Source organism: Dermochelys coriacea, chromosome 11 (genome assembly GCF_009764565.3).
Source record: "Dermochelys coriacea isolate rDerCor1 chromosome 11, rDerCor1.pri.v4, whole genome shotgun sequence".
Taxonomy (NCBI): Eukaryota; Metazoa; Chordata; order Testudines; family Dermochelyidae; genus Dermochelys; species Dermochelys coriacea.
The window spans coordinates 12,681,836-12,700,804 of NC_050078.2; the positions used below are offsets into that span (position 1 = coordinate 12,681,836).

At 42.3% G+C, this 18,969-nt stretch overlaps 1 protein-coding gene and 1 long non-coding RNA gene across 13 annotated transcripts in view; one reads left to right on the forward strand and one right to left on the reverse strand.

Annotated features, from left to right (window-relative positions):
- Positions 1–18,969, forward strand: part of KALRN (kalirin RhoGEF kinase) — a 777,539-nt gene that overhangs the window by 634,459 nt on the left and 124,111 nt on the right. For 4 of the 10 annotated variants that reach the window (XM_038421367.2, XM_038421369.2, XM_038421368.2 and 1 more), the window contains exon 1: positions 16,907–17,209. The exons of the other annotated variants lie outside the window; for them this stretch is intronic. In XM_038421367.2, coding sequence (XP_038277295.1) covers positions 17,125–17,209 — 85 coding nt within the window. In that variant the 5' untranslated portion in view covers positions 16,907–17,124. Of the gene's footprint in view, positions 1–16,906; positions 17,210–18,969 lie in introns of those variants that run through there. 10 annotated transcript variants of the gene reach the window in all.
- On the reverse strand, positions 13,323–16,440 carry LOC119863268. Of its 3 annotated transcripts, none has more exons than XR_006277878.1 (3): positions 16,120–16,440; positions 14,951–15,086; positions 13,323–13,711 (listed from the first exon to the last, which is right to left on the reverse strand). It is a non-coding gene; the product is annotated as an uncharacterized LOC119863268 (long non-coding RNA). The 3 variants fall into 3 exon arrangements; XR_006277877.1 differs by lacking the exon at positions 16,120–16,440 and adding an exon at positions 15,802–15,910; XR_006277879.1 differs by lacking the exon at positions 16,120–16,440 and adding an exon at positions 15,287–15,369.

Genomic DNA, 18,969 nt, shown 5'->3' on the forward strand with positions numbered 1-18,969 from the left:
TTCTGGTTTTCATACAGGAAATCTAATACTTCATTTGTCTTTCCAGTAACCTTAAGCTGCTTGATACCAAATCACATTCTTATTAAGGCACTTTTCTAAATACAAGAAATTAAGAATTAAACAGCAACACCCAGTGATTATAATTTCAGGACACTTTTCTGTTCTGGAGATTAGAGAACTGAAATCTTTCAGCTCAAAATATTGATTTATTTAGGTCATAGTACTTTAACCTTATGGGGCTTAGGTTGCTGTAAATTTCAATTTTATTATTTGAAAAGGCACCTGGCTCTGCATATTGTACATGATGTGTAAGATTCTAAAACGTTTTAAGCCAACGTGCAAATTCTGCCTTTGGATATGCACATTTGGCTTCCACTAAAGTTTATGGGAAGTGCACCCATGCACCAGAGTGCAGCATGTAATCCTGAAGGGCAAATCTTCCCTCATACCAGCCTATGCAAAGCCTAGGTTAAAAAAAAAGTTTTGTGCCTCAGTGTATCCTCTCCCTCAGGTTACAGCCTCTGGGTTGCAATAGCCTCTTTGGCCACTGTATACCTCCTACATAGCTAAGTACAGCCCAGTGGAGCCATATCTTTACAGTCATCATAGAATACAAGAATCTCAACCTCTCTGCACATTATCCTTACCTTGGAGTCATGCACATTCTGCTTAATTCAGAGCCTTCTGCAGTCTTTACTTGTTTGAAGATTTGGACCACTGCATTTGAAGATACAGAAATATATGTTCTTCTTGCAATCATAGCATCAACTCATCTTGTTGCCTGCTCCCTTTTCTCAAATACTGTAGGGAAGGTGTAGACACAAGGTGGTTTTTAATATTATAAAAAGGTTATAATTGTATCTTATGTATTTAGTTGTAAACTCTTTGGTTTTTTGCTGTAAGGTATGCATGGACACTGCCTACCCCAACGAGGTCTTGATCGCAGAGTGGGACCCATAGAAGCTATTACAGAACCAGTGATTAATAAGTTACTTGATGACTAATGTTTAATATAATATGAACACAGAAGAAGTGAAAAGTACATGTCATTAGGTTTACAAAGAAATCTGTTGACTGTGGGAAAAACCAGAAATGTCCCAGGTCTTAGTGTGCCGTACCTTCTGAGAGGAGGACAGCAAGTTTGGTTACCTAATAGTAACTAGAAGTTTAGGCGTGTGAAATTTCAGATCCAATTAGAGTATGATCCAAATAGCAGAGACTATGGGTGGGATATTTGAAACCCTGGCCTAATAACGCTCCTACTGACTTTAATACAAGGAGAATTGAAATGCTGAACACCTACTGAAATCCCACCTCACATGGTGTACGTGGTGTACATGTATCTACAATCTAGAAATGCTTGCAACTGTTGCCAAATTATGGAGATTACAACATGCAACAGGACAGAGAAGGTGCATGGTGGCAGTACAAAACAGAGGGCTTTTTTCTGTCAGAGGCCATTCTGTGAACTATAAAAAATAATCTTGTTTTATTTTCTTCCACAGAAGGCCTCCTGTCACTTCTGGCCTTGCTGTTTATTTCCATCATACGTTTTAATAACAGCTTTACATTTTCTTTGACATCACTCTTAAATCGGATACAGCAGATCAAAAAGCTTTGCAGTGATGGCAGCTTTACGCTATTAAATGTCTCCTGTTAAGAATTCCTCTGCATTTTCTAGCAAAGAAGGAAAGTGGACAAAAGCCATATCCACACTTGTTAATATAGTGATTTGGCCCACAAAGTAAAGGGTTTTACAGCATTGATCCTGTGTATAGTATTTTAATTTCAGTTCAGCTCCTCTCTAGCAGAAGGCAGAAATTCCCCTCCCACCCGCAAGACACACACAACACAAAGATTTTCAGGTCTAACTAGCATAGTGTATTCCATTTACACTTTTTAAAAATATATAGAAGCATAAATGTGTTGGATACTCAGAAAAAAGCAAAAGGCGCCAACCAGCATTTGCCACTTTCTCTACAGCACCTTAGGTGACCAAAATGATATTTTCCCAATAAGAAGGAAGGAAGCAGATTACCTGGCAGGGAGAAGTGGCATCAGAAGAGAAATTTATCTTCAATTTTATCATGAAAGTGGAACAAACTCAGAGAGAGAGACTAGTTGATGGTTTTTTTCTGCTACTACTTTTGATGCACTCCCATTTTGTATACAGCATTTATTTATCATTGCAAGAGCCAGCTCCATAAATTATACTACGTTGTTATGGTTGCCAGAATTGAAGAAAAGTCATTACACACATCAGGCATGGGTGGAAAAGGCCCCTGTTTCCTTTGAAAAAGAATATGTGAAGGACTGATACAAGCTCAATTTCTCTCCACACCCAAATACTGTAGCAGAGGACCCAAAACTGTCCAAAAGGCAGGTTTTGTACATGCTATTTGTCCTCCCTTATTTGATGATAGCTGGCTAGGCAGTAGTACTGCCAAAAAGAACCGGGAGGTCATTCTACATCACAAATTGAATATATGAGCCAACCATGCAATGCAATTGCAAAAAAGGCTAATCTCACTCTGGGGTGTAGAAACAAGAGTGTCATATGTAAAGCAGCCGTGTTAGTCTGTATTCGCAAAAAAGAAAAGGAGTACTTGTGGCACCTTAGAGACTAACAAATTTATTTGAGCATAAGCTTTCGTCCGATGAAGTGAGCTGTAGCTCATGAAAGCTTATGCTCAAATAAATTTGTTGGTCTCTAAGGTGCCACAATACTCCTTTTCTTTTTTATATGTAAAACACAGGAGGTAATTTTTCCTCTCTACTCCACACTAGCCTCGGCTGGAATACTGTGCCCAATTCTGGGCACCATACTTTAGGAAGGACATGGACAAACTCAGGTGAGTCCAGAGGAGAGCAACAAATATAATAAAAGGTTTAGAAAACATAATCTATGAGGAAAAGATTTTAAAAAAGCATGTTTAGTTGTGAGAAAAGAAGATTGAGTTGGGACCGGATAATCATCAAAAATGTGAAGGGCTGTTATAAAGTGGACAGTGACCAGTTGTGCTCCATATACTCCAAGGGTAGGAAAGAAGTAATGGGCTTAAACTGTAGTAAGACAGATTTAGGTTAGATTTTTGGTAAAACTTTCTAACTATAAGGATAGTTAAGCTCTGGAATAGGCTTCCAAGGGAGACTGTGGAATCCCCATCACTGGAGGTTTTTAAGAACAGTTCGACAAACATCTGTCAGGGATGGTGTAAGTCTACTGGGTCTTGCCTTGGTGCAAGAGGTTGGACGAAACAACCTCTTGAGGTCCCTTCCAGTCCTACATTTCTGTGATTCTGCGTTGCTAGTGGACAGTCATTCCAACATATCTGCTTTTGATCTAATTGAGATAAATATTTCTGGAAACAAATACAAAATCTGCTTTTTCTTTTTTTAAACTGAAGACGCAGTTATCTTTTATTTTGACAGACCGCTTATTTCAGTTAGTATCCATCACCTTATAGGCATGGCTCTCTTGAAGCCAGTTCATGCAAGCCACAAGATAATGTTAGCTATATCTCCAAATTATTGGACTATTGCATACTGGTTTATGTGTATGGGGACACCAGAGAGGAATCACTGCTGCAGCCACATTCAGTTATGGTTCATCAGGTGCTGTTGCTGGCTCAGTAGAGACATTCCCTCTGGTTATGCAAGGATGATCAGACTCAATTTAGGCATTTGTTGGTGAATACAACTGTCCCACTGACGTAGCAACCATCTGAATAAAATGTTAGCAGGAGAGTTTGCACAGAGGTCAGTAAAAATTTTCTAGTATATTTGAAAAAGAGGGAGAGGCATCACTGTGTGTAGTCCTATTAACCGAAGTGCATTTTACTTCCCAGCTGCACCTAGAGAATAGGAATACGGCTTCTAATGACTATTGCAAATACTTAACAAGCAACAGTCCTGTACAGCATGCCCCTGCATCTCTGTGCCTTTTTGCTGTTCTGCCTAAGCTGGTTACAGGGAGAAACTGACCAACTTGATTATGTAGTACTATTATGTACAGATTAGCAAGCATTGCGACTAGAAATCAGATGAACTGGCCAGAGATGGCAGGTTCTTCATGGTTGGATTTGCATTCTGAAGGTGTAAGAGAGCCAAAATCATTATAAAATAAATGCATGTATGTACCATAGGTCTGATCCAGACCCCATAGAAGTCAGTGGAAAAACCCTCAACTCCAATGGGTTTGTGATCAGGACCTACCTGCTAAAGATTCCAGTTCAAGCATCGAGGACTCATATGTTAAGTACTCTGAAGGAAAGAATAGTTAAAGCAAGGGGTGGACACTGGCCTGGATTAAGGCATAAGAACTATAAGCCCATGCCTAGGGTTTAGCTTCTAGAGTCTGCCATCTCATCAGATTTTAAGCTTTAATTTAAAAAAAAAAGTTTCTATCCCTCATGGTTGCAAAGAGAAACTTGAAAATGTGACTAAAGTGTGACTGATGCAGTGATGTCTGCCTGAGTTTGTACAGAGCCTGAAATGGTAGCTCGGAGCAGTGTGAACTGCCCTCTGTATCTCAGTGAAGTGTTAATACCAAGATCCAATGCTCTTGGGTCCCAGCATTCCCACAGCAGAGGACTGTGTGTGTGCTAGAAGGAATGCAGTGCAGTGGGCCCAGCCAACACATCCATACAGAAGATTGAAGAAATTTAGAAGAGCCGCTTGTTGCCATCCATGCCTCTCCAGGTAAAAGAGGGGAACCCTGCTGCTCTCAAGGGGTGGAAGATGCCCTCCTATTGATCCCAGTTGGGAGCAGGGCAGGCAGAGGGAGTCCCATTATTTTACCACTTCTTCTCTGGGAAGTGAGGGGGACCGTTCTTCCCTTTCCACTCCAAATAGGGGCTATGCCATAGTTTATCAGATTACATTAATCCATAAATAGAAGTAATCTCTGAAAGGGTGACTGGTCTAGCCAAACATACGTATATCATGGCAGTTCAGTTAGGAATGTGCTCTGAGCATACGTGTCTTTTTCTTTTTTTTTTTTGTTTTAAACTAGTTGATAATGTTCTTCATTCTCCCTCCCTCCCCCTCAATCACCCCTGTGATAAGTAGATGGGACAAAAATCTCTCCCTGGAGTTGTGCCAGGAGGGAGTCTGACCTTGATTTTATTATTTATGTAATTTTATCTGTTTTAAAAAAAAATACAAAGTTTGGGCCTACTAGCATGACCAAACTTCAGTTACTTATAAGAATTTGGTTAATTTGATTTCATTTAACGAGTGTTTAGTGCTGTTCAACAGCAGTAGCCAGAGCCAAGAATAATGTACAGGAATTTGCTATGTAAGCAACCACCACACAGTTCTGCCAAGTCACTGTTCTTAAAATATTTCCGCCCTCACTGGGTTTGGCAGTAAGCGCACATGGAGTAGTATTTTTTATAAATATTTAGTAGAAGTAAGGCTGACAATGTTTAATTCATATTTTGTTACCGATCCTCAAACATAACAAAACAATAATAATTTGTTGCCTTTATATGGTGCTTTCATTGGGCCTCAGAGCATATTAGAAGAAACAGAAGTATCATTATCACCATTTTCACATGGAGAAACTGAGGTACTAAAGGGGAAAGTGCCTTCCCTGTGGTCACAGAGTAAATCCGTGGCAGAGCTGGGAATAGAACCTAATTTACCTGATTCCCAGGGTCCTAACCATTGGGTAAGGTGGCCTCCAACCCAGGCTGCCACTCCAGAGCTGTAGGCTGGCGCATTACATATGGTAGCATCATTTTCTGGAGTTCTTAGTGAACCATGTGTGTATACAGTGTGTCAATGCAGACAATAGGTATCATTTATTTAAAGATGTATGATTCAGATTGTAGGTGTGTCAGTCCCATGATATTAGTGAGAGAAATATATTTTATTGGACCACCTTCTGGTGGGGACAGAGAGACAAGCTTTTGAGCCAAGAGCTCTGTGTAGTTTGAAAGCTTGTCTCTCTCACCAACAGAAGTTCCTCTAATCAAATGATATCAATGCAAGTTACATTATTCAGCCCTCGTGTGTGTGTGTGTCTGTGTGTGTATAAACACACACACACGGCTAAAACTTTTTACTATGGAAAGAACTTCACATGCTGCTGTTTTAGTTTTGACTTATGCACCTCCAAGGGTATGGCTACACTACGAAATTAGGTTGAATTTATAGAAGTCGGTTTTGTAGAAAGCGTTTTTATACAGTTGAGTGTGTGTGTCCCCACACAAATGCTCTAAGTGCATGTAGTCGGCGGACTGTGTCCACAGTACTGAGGCAACCGTCGACTTCCAGAGCTTTGCACTGTGGGTAGCTATCCCACAGTTCCCGCAGTCTCCACCACCCATTTGAATTCTGGGTAGAAATCCCAGTGCCTGATGGGGCTAAAACATTGTCGCGGGTGGTTCAGATTACATATCGTCAGGCCCCCGTTCCCTCCCTCCCTCCATAAAAGCAAGGGCAGACAATCATTTTGTACCTTTTTTCTTGAGTTACCTGTGCAGATGCCATACCACGGCAAGCATGGAGCCCGCTCAGCTAACTATCACCGTATGTCTCCTGGGTGCTGGCGGACGTGGTACTGCATTGCTACACAGCAGCAGTTTATTGCCTTTTAGCAGCAGACAGTGCAGTATGACTGGTAGCCATCGTCGACATAGTCCTGGGTGCTCTTTTAACTGGGTACCTGGGCAAACATGGGAGTGACTCAGCCAGGTCATTTCCCTTGTTTCGTCTCATGGCGATTGAGTCTTACCGGCAGTGCACTGTCTTTTAATCTGCAGCTAGCAGAAGACGATGACTAGTAGTCATACTGCACTGTCTTCTGCCGAGCACCCAGGAGGTGATGATGGCTAGCGGTCGTAGTGCACAGTCTGCTGCCAGCATGATGTATAAAGATAGATGAAGTGGCTCAAAACAGGAAATAGACCAGATTTGTTTTTTATTCATTTTCTCCTCCTTCCCTCCCTCTGTGAAATCAACGGCCTGCTAAACCCAGTTTTGAGTTCTATCCTTGAGGCGGCCATTCAGTTTCTCGCAAAGCCACCCCCTTTGTTGATTTTAATTCCCTGTAAGCCATGTCATCAGTCGCCCCTCCCTCCATTGGGGCAACAGTAGACAATCGTTCCGCACCTTTTTTCTGTGCAGATGCCATACCATGGCAAGCATGGAGCCTGCTCAGATCACTTTGGCAATTAGGAGCACATTAAACACCACATGCATTATCCAGTAGTATATGCAGCACCAGAACCTGGCAAAGCAAAACTGGACGAATAGGCGACGTCAGCGCGGTCACAAGAGTGATGAGGACATGGACACAGACTTCTCTCAAAGCACGGGCCCTGCGAATGTAGGCATCAGGGTGCTAATGGGGCAGGTTCATGCGGTAGAACGCCGATTCTGGGCTCGGGAAACAAGCACAGACTGGTGGGACTGCACAGTGTTGCGGGTCTGGGATGATTCCCAGTGGCTGCGAAACTTTCGCATGCGTAAGGGCACTTTCATGGAACTTTGTGACTTGCTTTCCCCTACCCTGAGGCGCAAGAATACCAAGATGAGAACAGCCCTCACAGGTGAGAAGCGAGAGGCAATAGCCCTGTAGAAGCTTGCAACACCCGACAGCTACTGGTCAGCAGGTAATCAATTTGGAGTGGGCAAATCTACTGTGGGGGCTGCTGTGATGCAAGTAGCCAACACAATCAAAGATCTGCTGATATCAAGGGTAGTGACCCCGGGAAATGTACAGGTCATAGTGGATGGCTTTGCTGCAATGGGATTCCCTAACTGTGGTGGGGCCATAGACGGAACCCATATCCCTATCTTGGCACTGGAGCACCAAGCCAGCAAGTACATAAACCACAAGGGGTACTTTTCAAAAGTGCTGCAAGCACTGGTGGATCACAAGGGACGTTTCACCAACGTCAACATGGGATGGCCAGGAAAGATACATGACGCTCACATCTTCAGGAACTCTGTTTCAAAAGCTGCAGGAAGGTACTTTCTTCCCAGACCAGAAAATAACTGTTGGGGATGTTGAAATGCCTATAGTTATCCTTGGGGACCCAGCCTACCCCTTAATGCCATGGCTCATGAAGCCATACACAAGCAGCCTGGACAGTAGTCAGGAGCTGTTCAACTACAGGCTGAGCAAGTGCAGAATGGTGGTAGAATGTGCCTTTGGACATTTAAAAGCACGCTGGCGCAGTTTACTGACTCGGTTAGACCTCAGCAAAATCAATATTCCCACTTATTACTGCTTGCTGTGCGCTCCACAATATCTGTGAGAGTAAGGGGGAGATGTTTATGGCGGGTTGGAGGTTGAGGCAAATCGTCTGGCTGCTGGTTATGCACAGCCAGACACCCGAGCGGTTAGAAGAGCACAGGAGGGTGCTGAGCGCATCACAGAAGCTTTGAAAACCAGTTTCATGACTGGCCAGGCTACGGTGTGAAAGTTCTGTTTGTTTCTCCTTGATGAAACCCCCCGGCCCTTGGTTCACTCTATTTCCCTGTAAGCTAACCACCCTCCCCTCCTCCCTTCGATCACTGCTTGCAGAGGCAATACAGTCATTGTTGCTTCACATTCATGCGTTCTTTATTAATTCATCAGACAAATAGGAGGATAATTACCAAGGTAGCCCAGGAGGGGTAGTGGAGCAGAGAAGGACAAGGCCACACAGCACTATAAAAGTTTAAAACGTATTGAATGCCAGCCTTCTGTTACTTGGGCAATCCTCTGGGGTGGAGTGGCTGGGTGGCCGGAGGCCCCCCACCACCACCCCATTCTTGGGCGTCTGGGTGAGGAGGCTATGGAACTTGGGAAGGAGGGCAGTTGCTTACACAGGGGCTGTAGTGGCAGTCTGTGCTTCTGCTGCCTTTCTTGCAGCTCAACCATACACTGGAGCATATTAGTTTGATCCTCCAGCAGCCTCAGCATTGAATCCTGCCTCCTCTCATCATGCTGCCACCATCTTTCAGCTTCAGCCCTCTCTTCAGCCTGCCACCTCTCCTCCCGGTCATTTTGTGCTTTCTTGCACTCTGACATTGTCTGCCTCCATACATTCATCTGTGCTCTAATCAGTGTGGGAGGACAGCATGAACTCAGAGACCATTTCAATCGCGAGTGCGGTTTTTTTGCCTTCTAATCTTCGCTAGCCTCTGGGAAGGAGAAGATCCTGTGATCCTTGAAACACATGCAGCTGGTGGAGAAAAAAAAAAAAGGGACAGTGATATTGGAAGAGACATTTTATAGAACAATGGGTACACTCTTTCACGGTAAACCTTGCTGTTAACATTACAGACATAGCACATGTGCTTTCATTACAAGGTCGCATTTTGCCTTCCCCCACCGCGTGGCTAACAGCGGGGAACATTTCTGTTCAGCCATAGGCAAATAGCCCAGCAGGAACGGGCACATCTGAATGTCCCCTTAAGCAAAGCACCCTATTTCAACTAGGTGACCATGAATGATATCACTCTCCTGAGGATAATACAGAGAGATAAAGAACGGATGTTGTTTCAACGCCAGCAAACACACTGCAATGCTTTGTTCTACAATGATTCCCGAGTACGTGCTACTGGCCTGGAGTGGTAAAGTGTCCTACCATGGTGGATGGAATAAGGCTGCCCTCCCCAGAAACCTTTTGCAAAGGCTTTGGGAGTATATCCAGGAGAGCCATGAATGCCAGGGCAAATTAATCATTAAACATGCTGTTTTTTAAACCTTGTATAGTATTTTAAAAGGTACACTCACCAGAGGTCCCTTCTCCGCCTGGTGGTCCGGGAGGCAGCCTTGGGTGGGTTCGGGGGGTACTGGCTCCAGGTCCAGGGTGAGAAACAGTTCCTGGCTGTCAGGAAAACCGGTTTCTCCGCTTGTTTGCTGTGAGCCATCTACAACCTCCTCATCATCGGTCTTCCTCATCCCCAAAACCTGCTTCCGTGTTGCCTTCATCTCCATTGAAGGAGTCAAACAACACAGCTGGGGTAGTGGTGGCTGAACCCCCTAAAATGGCATGCAGCTCATCATAAAAGCTCCGGGGCTGACCTGGAGCGGCCGTTAGCCTCTCTGGTAGGCTTGCCTCAAGCTCCTTAAGTTTCATGCGGCACTGCTTCGGGTCCCTGTTATGGCCTCTGTCCTTCATGCCCTGGGAGATTTTCACAAATGTTTTGGCATTTCGAAAACTGGAACGTAGTTCTGATAGCACAGATTCCTCTCCTCATACGGCGATCAGATCCCATACCTCCCGTTCAGTCCATGCTGGAGCTCTTTTGTGATTCTGGGACTCCATCATGGTCACCTCTGCTGATGAGCTCTGCATGGTCACCTGCAGCTTGCCACACTGGCCAAACAGGAAATTGAAATTCAAAAGTTGGCAGGCCTTTTCCTGTCTACCTGGTCAGTGCATCTGAGTTGAGAGCGCTGTCCAGAGTGGTCACAATGGAGCACTCTGGGATAGCTCCCGGAGGCCAATACCATCTAATTGCGTCCACAGTACCCCAAATTCAACCCAGCAAAACCGATTTCAGCGCTAATCCCCTTGTCGGGGGTGGAGTAAGGAAATCGATTTTAAGAGCCCTTTAAATTAAAAAAAAAAAAAAAGGGCTTCATCACGTGGACTGGTGCAGGGTTACATCGATTTAGCGCTGCTAAATTCGACCTCAACGCCTAGTGTAGACCAGGGCCAAGATAAGTTGGGCCAGATCCCCAGCTAGCAGAAATTGCCATAGTCTTTTTGACCCCAGTGGAGCTAGGCCAGTGTACTGACACTCAGGCCCTTTGTCTCCTTCAGAGAAATGCCTCTATTTTCAGCCTAATTCCTTTCTTCCAGAAGATTTAACAGCCCCTTAAAGTATGGGAATTCAAAGGGCTGGAAGGAATACTTGAACCTTACATATGGTATATATTGCTTTTACTAGTGATTTTAGCTAGAGAATTTGAGATACTATTACAAGAGAAAGCTGTCCATTGTGTGGCTCACAAGCTAAATATGAGTCAACAGTCTAACATTGTTGGAAAAAAAAAAAGCAGGCATTATTCTGGGATGTATTAGTAAGAGTGTTGTAAACAAGACAGGAGCAGTGATTCTTCCACTGTACTCTACATTGATAAGGCCTTAGATGGAGTACTGTGTCCAGTTCTGGGTGCCACATTTCAGGAAATATGTGGACAAACTGGAGAAAGTCCAAAGAAGAGCAACAAAAAAAAAAATGATTAAAGGTCTAGAAAATATGTCCCAAGAGGAAAGATTGAAAAAAAAAAATGTTTGTTTAGTTTGGAGAAAAGGAGACTGAGGGGGAACATGATGACAGTTATCAAGTACATAAAAAGATGTTTTTAAAAAAAAAAAGGCAAAAAATTGTTCTCTTTAACCTCTGAGGACAGGACAAGGAGCAATGGGCTTAAATTCCAATAAGGGAGGTTTAGGTTGGATGTTAGAAAAAGCTTCCCAACCCTCAGGGTAGTAAGACATTGGAACAAATTGATTAGGGAGGTTGTGGAATCCCTGTCATAGGAAGTTTTTAAGAACAGGTTAAACAAAAACCTGTCAGAAATGGTCTAGTTATTACATACTGCTGCCTTGAGTGCAGGGGACTGGACTAGTTGGCCCACTGAGGTCCCTTCCAGTCCTACATTTCTAGGATTCTATGATTTTTAGAGAGAGAAAAATCTCTACAGATGACTTAGTCTTCTGTGTGACTAAGGATTCTTCAAGGGCAGTTTCTGATATATACACCCACCGCAGAGGCTGAATGCATGAACAGATTGAACTAATTTTCTCAGCTTTCCTCTGATGGGATATAATGGCGTCCATACACTCCTTTCTGTAATCCACTGAGCAGCACACTTTCCCTCTGTGCAATTTCGTCTTCATTATGCTCAGGTTTATGTACATTTAACCAATTAAAAGATACCCAGAAGAAATGCGTGACAGTTGATGTATTATCTCCAGAAATCTATTTGCCATGGAAAAATGTGGAATTTTCATTTTTATAGAGAACTTTTAATAGGGGCTTAGACCATCAGCCCTGGTTTGGTTAATAGAGAGAGAGCCACATAACAGAGGCTTGGAGAAATGGCGTTCTACTGTATATCAATAAAACATTGTGTTCAACTGATACCTATATACAGTGTGGCTAGAGAAACTAAAATTCAGCATTTCATTTTAATCGCAGAAAAACACTGATATTTAGGGTTTATTTGTATTTTTAATCACATCAAACTAGAATCCCTGCTCATCTCTATCACTTTGGAGTTCAGAGCACAGTTAAGGAAGGGTTAATAAATTAACCTTCAGGATGCAGCACACAACTTATCTTTTTATTTTAGCATTTGCTTGATGTCGGACTATACTTGTGGAGGATGATTTATACAGGTGGGGCTGTAATTATTGCTTTGGGGACAAGTTGACAAATTGGAGGATTGGGCCAAAAGAAATCTAATGAGGTTCAATAAGGATAAATGCAGGGTCCTGCACTTAGGATGGAAGAATCCAATGCACCGCTACAGACTAGGGACCGAATGGCTCGGCAGCGGTTCTGCGGAAAAGGACCTAGGGGTGACAGTGGACGAGAAGCTGGATATGAGTCAGCAGTGTGCCCTTGTTGCCAAGAAGGCCAATGGCATTTTGGGTTGTATAAGTAGGGGCATAGCGAGCAGATCGAGGGACGTGATCGTTCCCCTCTATTCTGGATATGAGTCAGCAGTGTGCCCTTGTTGCCAAGAAGGCCAATGGCATTTTGGGTTGTATAAGTAGGGGCATAGCGAGCAGATCGAGGGACGTGATCGTTCCCCTCTATTCGACACTGGTGAGGCCTCATCTGGAGTACTGTGTCCAGTTTTGGGCCCCACACTACAGGAAGGATGTGGATAAATTGGAAAGAGTACAACGAAGGGCAACAAAAATGATTAGGGGTCTAGAGCACATGACTTATGAGGAGAGGCTGAGGGAGCTGGGATTGTTTAGTCTGCAGAAGAGAAGAATGAGGGGGGATTTGATAGCTGCTTTCAACTACCTGAAAGGGGGTTTCAAAGAGGATGGCTCTAGACTGTTCTCAATGGTAGCAGATGACAGAACGAGGAGTAATGGTCTCAAGTTGCAATGGGGGAGGTTTAGATTGGATATTAGGAAAAACTTTTTCACTAAGAGGGTGGTGAAACACTGGAATGCGTTACCTAGGGAGGTGGTAGAATCTCCTTCCTTAGAGGTTTTTAAGGTCAGGCTTGACAAAGCCCTGGCTGGGATGATTTAACTGGGACTTGGTCCTGCTTTGAGCAGGGGGTTGGACTAGATGACCTTCTGGGGTCCCTTCCAACCCTGATATTCTATGATTCTAAGTCCCCATGCTGCAGTCTCTCACTGACAGAAGGAGTCCTGTCAGCTTCGGAAGGAGCAAGATTGGGATCCTAAAATGGCAGCAAAGTGACTGTTGCAGACAACAGCAATTTTGTTTTGATTGGTGCACCAGTAAATGTGTTTTACAGGAACCACGGACTTCAGTTTCATTTTTGTTTTACCTTTGTAACTTATGAATGCTGCAGCTCATAGGGATTACTTCCATATGCCAACAAGCGCTTCCATACCCTACATATTTAATTTTGAGAAATTCCTCTTTGAAGTTACAGGACCAAATTCAATCACTAGTACAAGTTCCAATGACAAGTTAATGACAGCTGTGTCCACTTAGTCATAGGATGAACTGATTCTGTAGGGCTGTTCTCTTCTTTCACCTGGAAGGGGCAAATAGATCTAACATGAATTTGCATTTAATCATGTATTCTTATTTAGTAAATATTTTGCTAAGTGAGATACAATATTATAATTTTAGCCCTCTTAAGAAAATCTCCAGGGCTAATGTCTAGCTTTAATCTTAGCAGTATTGCCAACCCCACATATTCAGAAATCAAGCCCTCCCCCCAAAAATCACAAGATTTAAATGTATACAAAATTTGGTTTCTTTTGATTTCCCTTCTGGTTTTTGAGCAGTTAGGTTACATATGAATCAGGATTTCAAGCTTTCCTCTACAATCATGAGGGATGAAAACCATATTGTTTGTTTGCTTGTTTTAAATGAAAGTGGAGATTCTCATGTATCCAAAGTCCCAGTTCCTTGAGTCACATAAGAAAAAACACCAAATATTGACAAACTCCAACAATAAAGCCACAAGAGCTGGCACTACTCACTTAGTAACATATCAGTTGGTCTTCAATACACATTTTAAGGGGCTGTTTATCAAGTTAATGGATCAAATCCTGCTCCGATTCCAGTCAATGGCAAAATTGCAATTCATTTCAAAACGTACAGGGTAAGGTCTCAAGCTGGCTGAAAGAGTCATCAAAACAACAGCAGATTAGATTTATTCCCTGATACATGAACTGGACACTAGGTGTCTCTGTGAACTCACCAAAACAGACTTTCTGTTTGTCATATAAAGAAAAGGAGTACTTGTGGCACCTTAGAGACTAACGAATTTATTTGAGCATAAGCTTTCGCGAGCTACAGCTCACTTTATATGACAAACAGAATGCAGCCGATGGTCTAACCCTAACAGAAATAGAACTACAGGTACAGAGGCACTAGGGATACTGTACCATTAGTAAAAAGAAAAGCAGTACTTGTGGCACCTTAGAGACTAACAAATTTATTAGAGCATAAGCTTTCGTGAGCTACAGCTCACTTCATCGGATGCATTACTAAAGCAGTGGCCCTCACAGCAGTTAACTACACCAATGGTTTACAGCAGTTTAAATATAAAATGTTAGTCCCAGCATGTTTACTAGGTTCTTCTTAAACCAAGGGTTCTCAACACAGACTCTCTCCTTTTGAGAAATGCCATCGGGCATTTGGCATGAGTACTACATGCTTCAAGAAGTTATTCCCATTTTTATCATCTAGGTAGACAGTGTATTTCTTCAGCCTGAAATATCAACACATCACAGGGAAGTGGAAACAATGAGTTAAGACTCACCTTTGTTTCTACATATCAAAGAACACTGGGGCACTCAGAGAGGCACATTTGCAGAAAGAAGTTTTGCACTTTGAATCAGATAATAAGTTGCCTATGTTCTAAATGAGGCTGCAGCATAACCAGGATTGCCTGACCTCTTTAAAGACAAAGGGGAAGGATAGATATTGTTTTCAGTGGGTGCAGAATAAGACTCTCACTGTGGACCCTGTTCAGCCCTCCCTGCTTCATTCATTGGCCTCAATTCACTGCATCTGACACAATATTAATGCAAATTCCACCCCTCTGCACCAGCAGGAGCATATCAGCCTGGGGGTTCTTTGGCAGGGGAGATCTAACCTGCATAGGATTCAATCCAGCAGATGCACTAAATCAGCCCTGGTATGCTCTCTCCTTGGCCAGCATTGCTCATTGTTGGGGTCATACTAATTAGCACTGCACGTTCCCTATTACATCAGGGTTTGTGAACACGGCACACCTCGTTGGTGTTATGACCCTAACCCAAGGTGTCAAAGAGGGCTCTCAGGTATTGGCAAAACGTGAATTATTCACAGCCACTATATAATGAAACAAACATCTGTCCCTTAGTTTAAATCGCTAAAGTAATGGCGGTCCTCAGCCATGGTCCAAAACATATTGCATGAAGGAAATGAGAAGCCATAGGCTAACAGGAGAAAGCAAAATGCAGCACCTGTTTGTTCTCGGCTAACTGCTTTGTATATTACCTCTTAGAAACGTTAACAGGCTCTGTCTCTTTCATAGCAAGAACACAAAAAGTAATTGTAAGAATTATAGACCACTTAAAGGTCACACAGACCATGGGATTGGTAGTCAGACATCCTGTTCCCACCTACCTGCTGTATAAATCCTAAGTATTGTTATAAAAAAATGAAATTCCAAGTGCAAATCATTCACAAAACAAATTTTGCCTCTGAACACTTGGAAAGAAAGAAGCATAACTCAGATCAACATTGTGTCAACTAAAACCTAGTCAATCCTCATTCCTTTTTACCCGAGGGTTTATTTGTCTAACTGTATACTTTTTCTTTCTATTACACTTGTTTAGCTCAGTAGCAGATATAGCCCCAGTGGAGTTAAACATTTTCTTAGGTGTTTTGGTTTGTTTGTTTCTTGACTACTACTTCACATTCTTCACTGAAGAGGTAACTCACCAGCCCTTGTTAATAGATCACAGGCAACCAGGTTGTCAGGTGCTTTCATTCCACAGCAATCCTGACAGTTTTTGTATTTGGAACATGTTTTAACCTCATCCCAGGTAGATCCACCGTTATGCCATCTAGTTTCAGAAATAATGGATTTGGCACCAGTTATCAAGTATTGCAAAAGCAATATGAAATGCCCTATCAAAAGAAAGGAGTTCCAAATTCAGGAAATGTCACAGTTAAAGGCTAGAGAACTGACAGGCTTGAATCTAAGTATAAGCATTACTAGAAGCCCTTGCATCAGAAAACTTCTGACTCCTGACAGATATAATCTACTAGAAATTAACAGAATTATGAGTCTTCTCCTATAGACTCTCACAGTGAGCATGTGTGGACTGGTAAGAACAATAAAAAGAAAAGGAGTACCCGTGGCACCTTAGAGACTAACAAATTAAGAACAATGTTGATCATTAAACAGTGTTTTGTATCTGTAGCCAAAGCCACCTGATTAAAAACTACATTGAAGTAGAAGGGATGTGTGTAGTTTTCTTAGTATATCCAGCTGCTAGAAGAAGTCCAGTCAACGCCTCTCCAGAGGTGAACTGTATGCTCTAGTTAATACTTATTTTATTTCTTTATGGGTGTGACTGTAATTTGCTTTCTTGGTAGAGGAAAGAGTCCTTGTATAATATTTTGGTTCCAAAGTAGCATGCCTGATAGTAGGCATCCAAAGAGGAGTTTCACCCCCACGGTGTCTTTATATTGCATAATGTGGTGAGACTAGTCTTCTGGGATGGGAATTCAGCCAACAGCTGGGGGTGTGGGTGTGACTCCACCCTCCTCCACTCCCCCCCTTAAGTAGCTCCTCCTGTTTCCAAGGTGGTTTGCTTGCAAGTTAGAGTAGAGGCAATACCTATGGTGTTTAGTGCTGAGTTTAGGTAGTATTACACTTTCCTGGTGGATTTTTTTTTATGGGGGTTGGTGACCACTTGCTATGAACAGCACAGAGACAGAATGAAAGGTGGGAGGCATGGTTATTCCAGCAGTTCGTGTTTGGGATGGTTCTTTTCAAAGTGTTGCTGCTGTTTCCCATGCAAAGGTCAGTAGCTGTTGAACTATATTTCTCTTTTGAAACAGATATGAAAGTAACAGCTGAGCTGGAAAAGGGGTACTAGGGAGGACAACTTCCTGAGCAAGCATTTGATATTTGTTACTCTGCTTAGAATTACATACTTCAAACTGACTAGGTTAATAACAAATGTTTAAGTAGCTTTCATGTTGACTGGAATGGGGAGCAATGTAGTAGCGTGTCTTTGTTTTTTGTTTTTTTTTTTGTAAAGCTCACTGTAGTTGCTAAAGCTTTTGGAAAGGGGTTACGTGTACTGGCTGTAGAAACCATGATTAAAATGAAGATGTATTTTTCAACTTGTGTATGGCTCTAATCTGCCTGATTAACCACTATAGTGTCTCATCATTGTTGTACATCTTCCTTGTCAATTTGCCCCTCATGGGGGTGATCTTTACAATGTGACAAATGCCTTTGATATAATCATGCTTTGCGCTGTCAGTAGCGTAGCTGCTCTTAATCAGGAGGGTTAAATAAGTGAAATTCTTATACAAAACAAAAACCACTTAGAGTGTAGTTTTTGCATAACTTGGTTTTTGCTACAGGTTGACCTCTGAATATAAAACAGGAATTACTTTTCCATAAGGCAGTTTAAAGTACAAAATCCAATGCATTTACTATTAGCTACTCTTCTTGGGTAAATGGGATTGAAGAATAGATAAAAACCTACTTCAGTGCAGTAAAAATTAAATTTGTCCTTGCTGTTATCTCTATTGTTTACAGATGGGGGGTGGGGGGAAATATGCTAGTGGCTTTATGGAAAAGTCCTATAGCATTTCAGAGAAAGTAACTAACTTATCAGAAAAAATAGTTCTTGTAACCATTCAGTACATAACTATTTTCCTTTTATAAGCTGACTCAAAAAATCTACAGAAAGGGTATTCTCTCAAGCTGTATTGGATAGTTATTTGATGGTTAAATACACTAACCCAAATTACATATTTCAGAGTAGCAGCCGTGTTAGTCTGTATTCGCAAAAAGCATGCATCCAATGAAGTGAGCTGTAGCTCACGAAAGCTTATGCTCTAATAAATTTGGTAGTCTCTAAGGTGCCACAAGTACTCCTTTTCTTTTTCCAAATTACTTAGTTTTTTAGAGTAAATTTGATAGAAATTCTGTATACCAAGTTTTATGGAACTCTTGTGAAAGGGAGGTGGCTTGGACATAAACAATTCTGTAATTTTAAAATGGCAATGGCTAAGTCTAATTTTATCCTTTTTTTCTGTTTTTGCAATACCACACTTGTAGATTCATAAGTTTTCGGTCTTAAAATAAGAGTGCACAGAAGGAACCACTCCACACCCTAGACAGGTTTTATGAAAATAAAACCTAATTCATTTGAGTTTCCCTGTTCCTCTCCCTGCCCTTCCCGCCCCCCACCCCCAACTGCTGTGTGCCTCCCCAGGCCTCTTTGATCTCAGCTGAGCTCTGCATCAGAACAGCTTGTAACAAGGATGTACAGTCCTTAAGCCATAAAAAGTGGCCGTTTTATGCCTAGGTCTGTAAGCACAGATACAGAAATTGTTTTTAGGAAAGCAACTGGTTTGGGGATATCTTCTGCAGGGAGAAGGCTCTGAATAAATTGCTAGTTAAGCATGTGCTGCAAGACAAGTTCTGTGTATATTCAAGGCTGTAAATGGCAGTCTGCTGTAGCTTTTTAAAACACTTTGAGATCTGGGTTATGTGTGTTTAAGGAGTTGGCAGCTTAATATTTGGAAAGAGACCTTAATAAT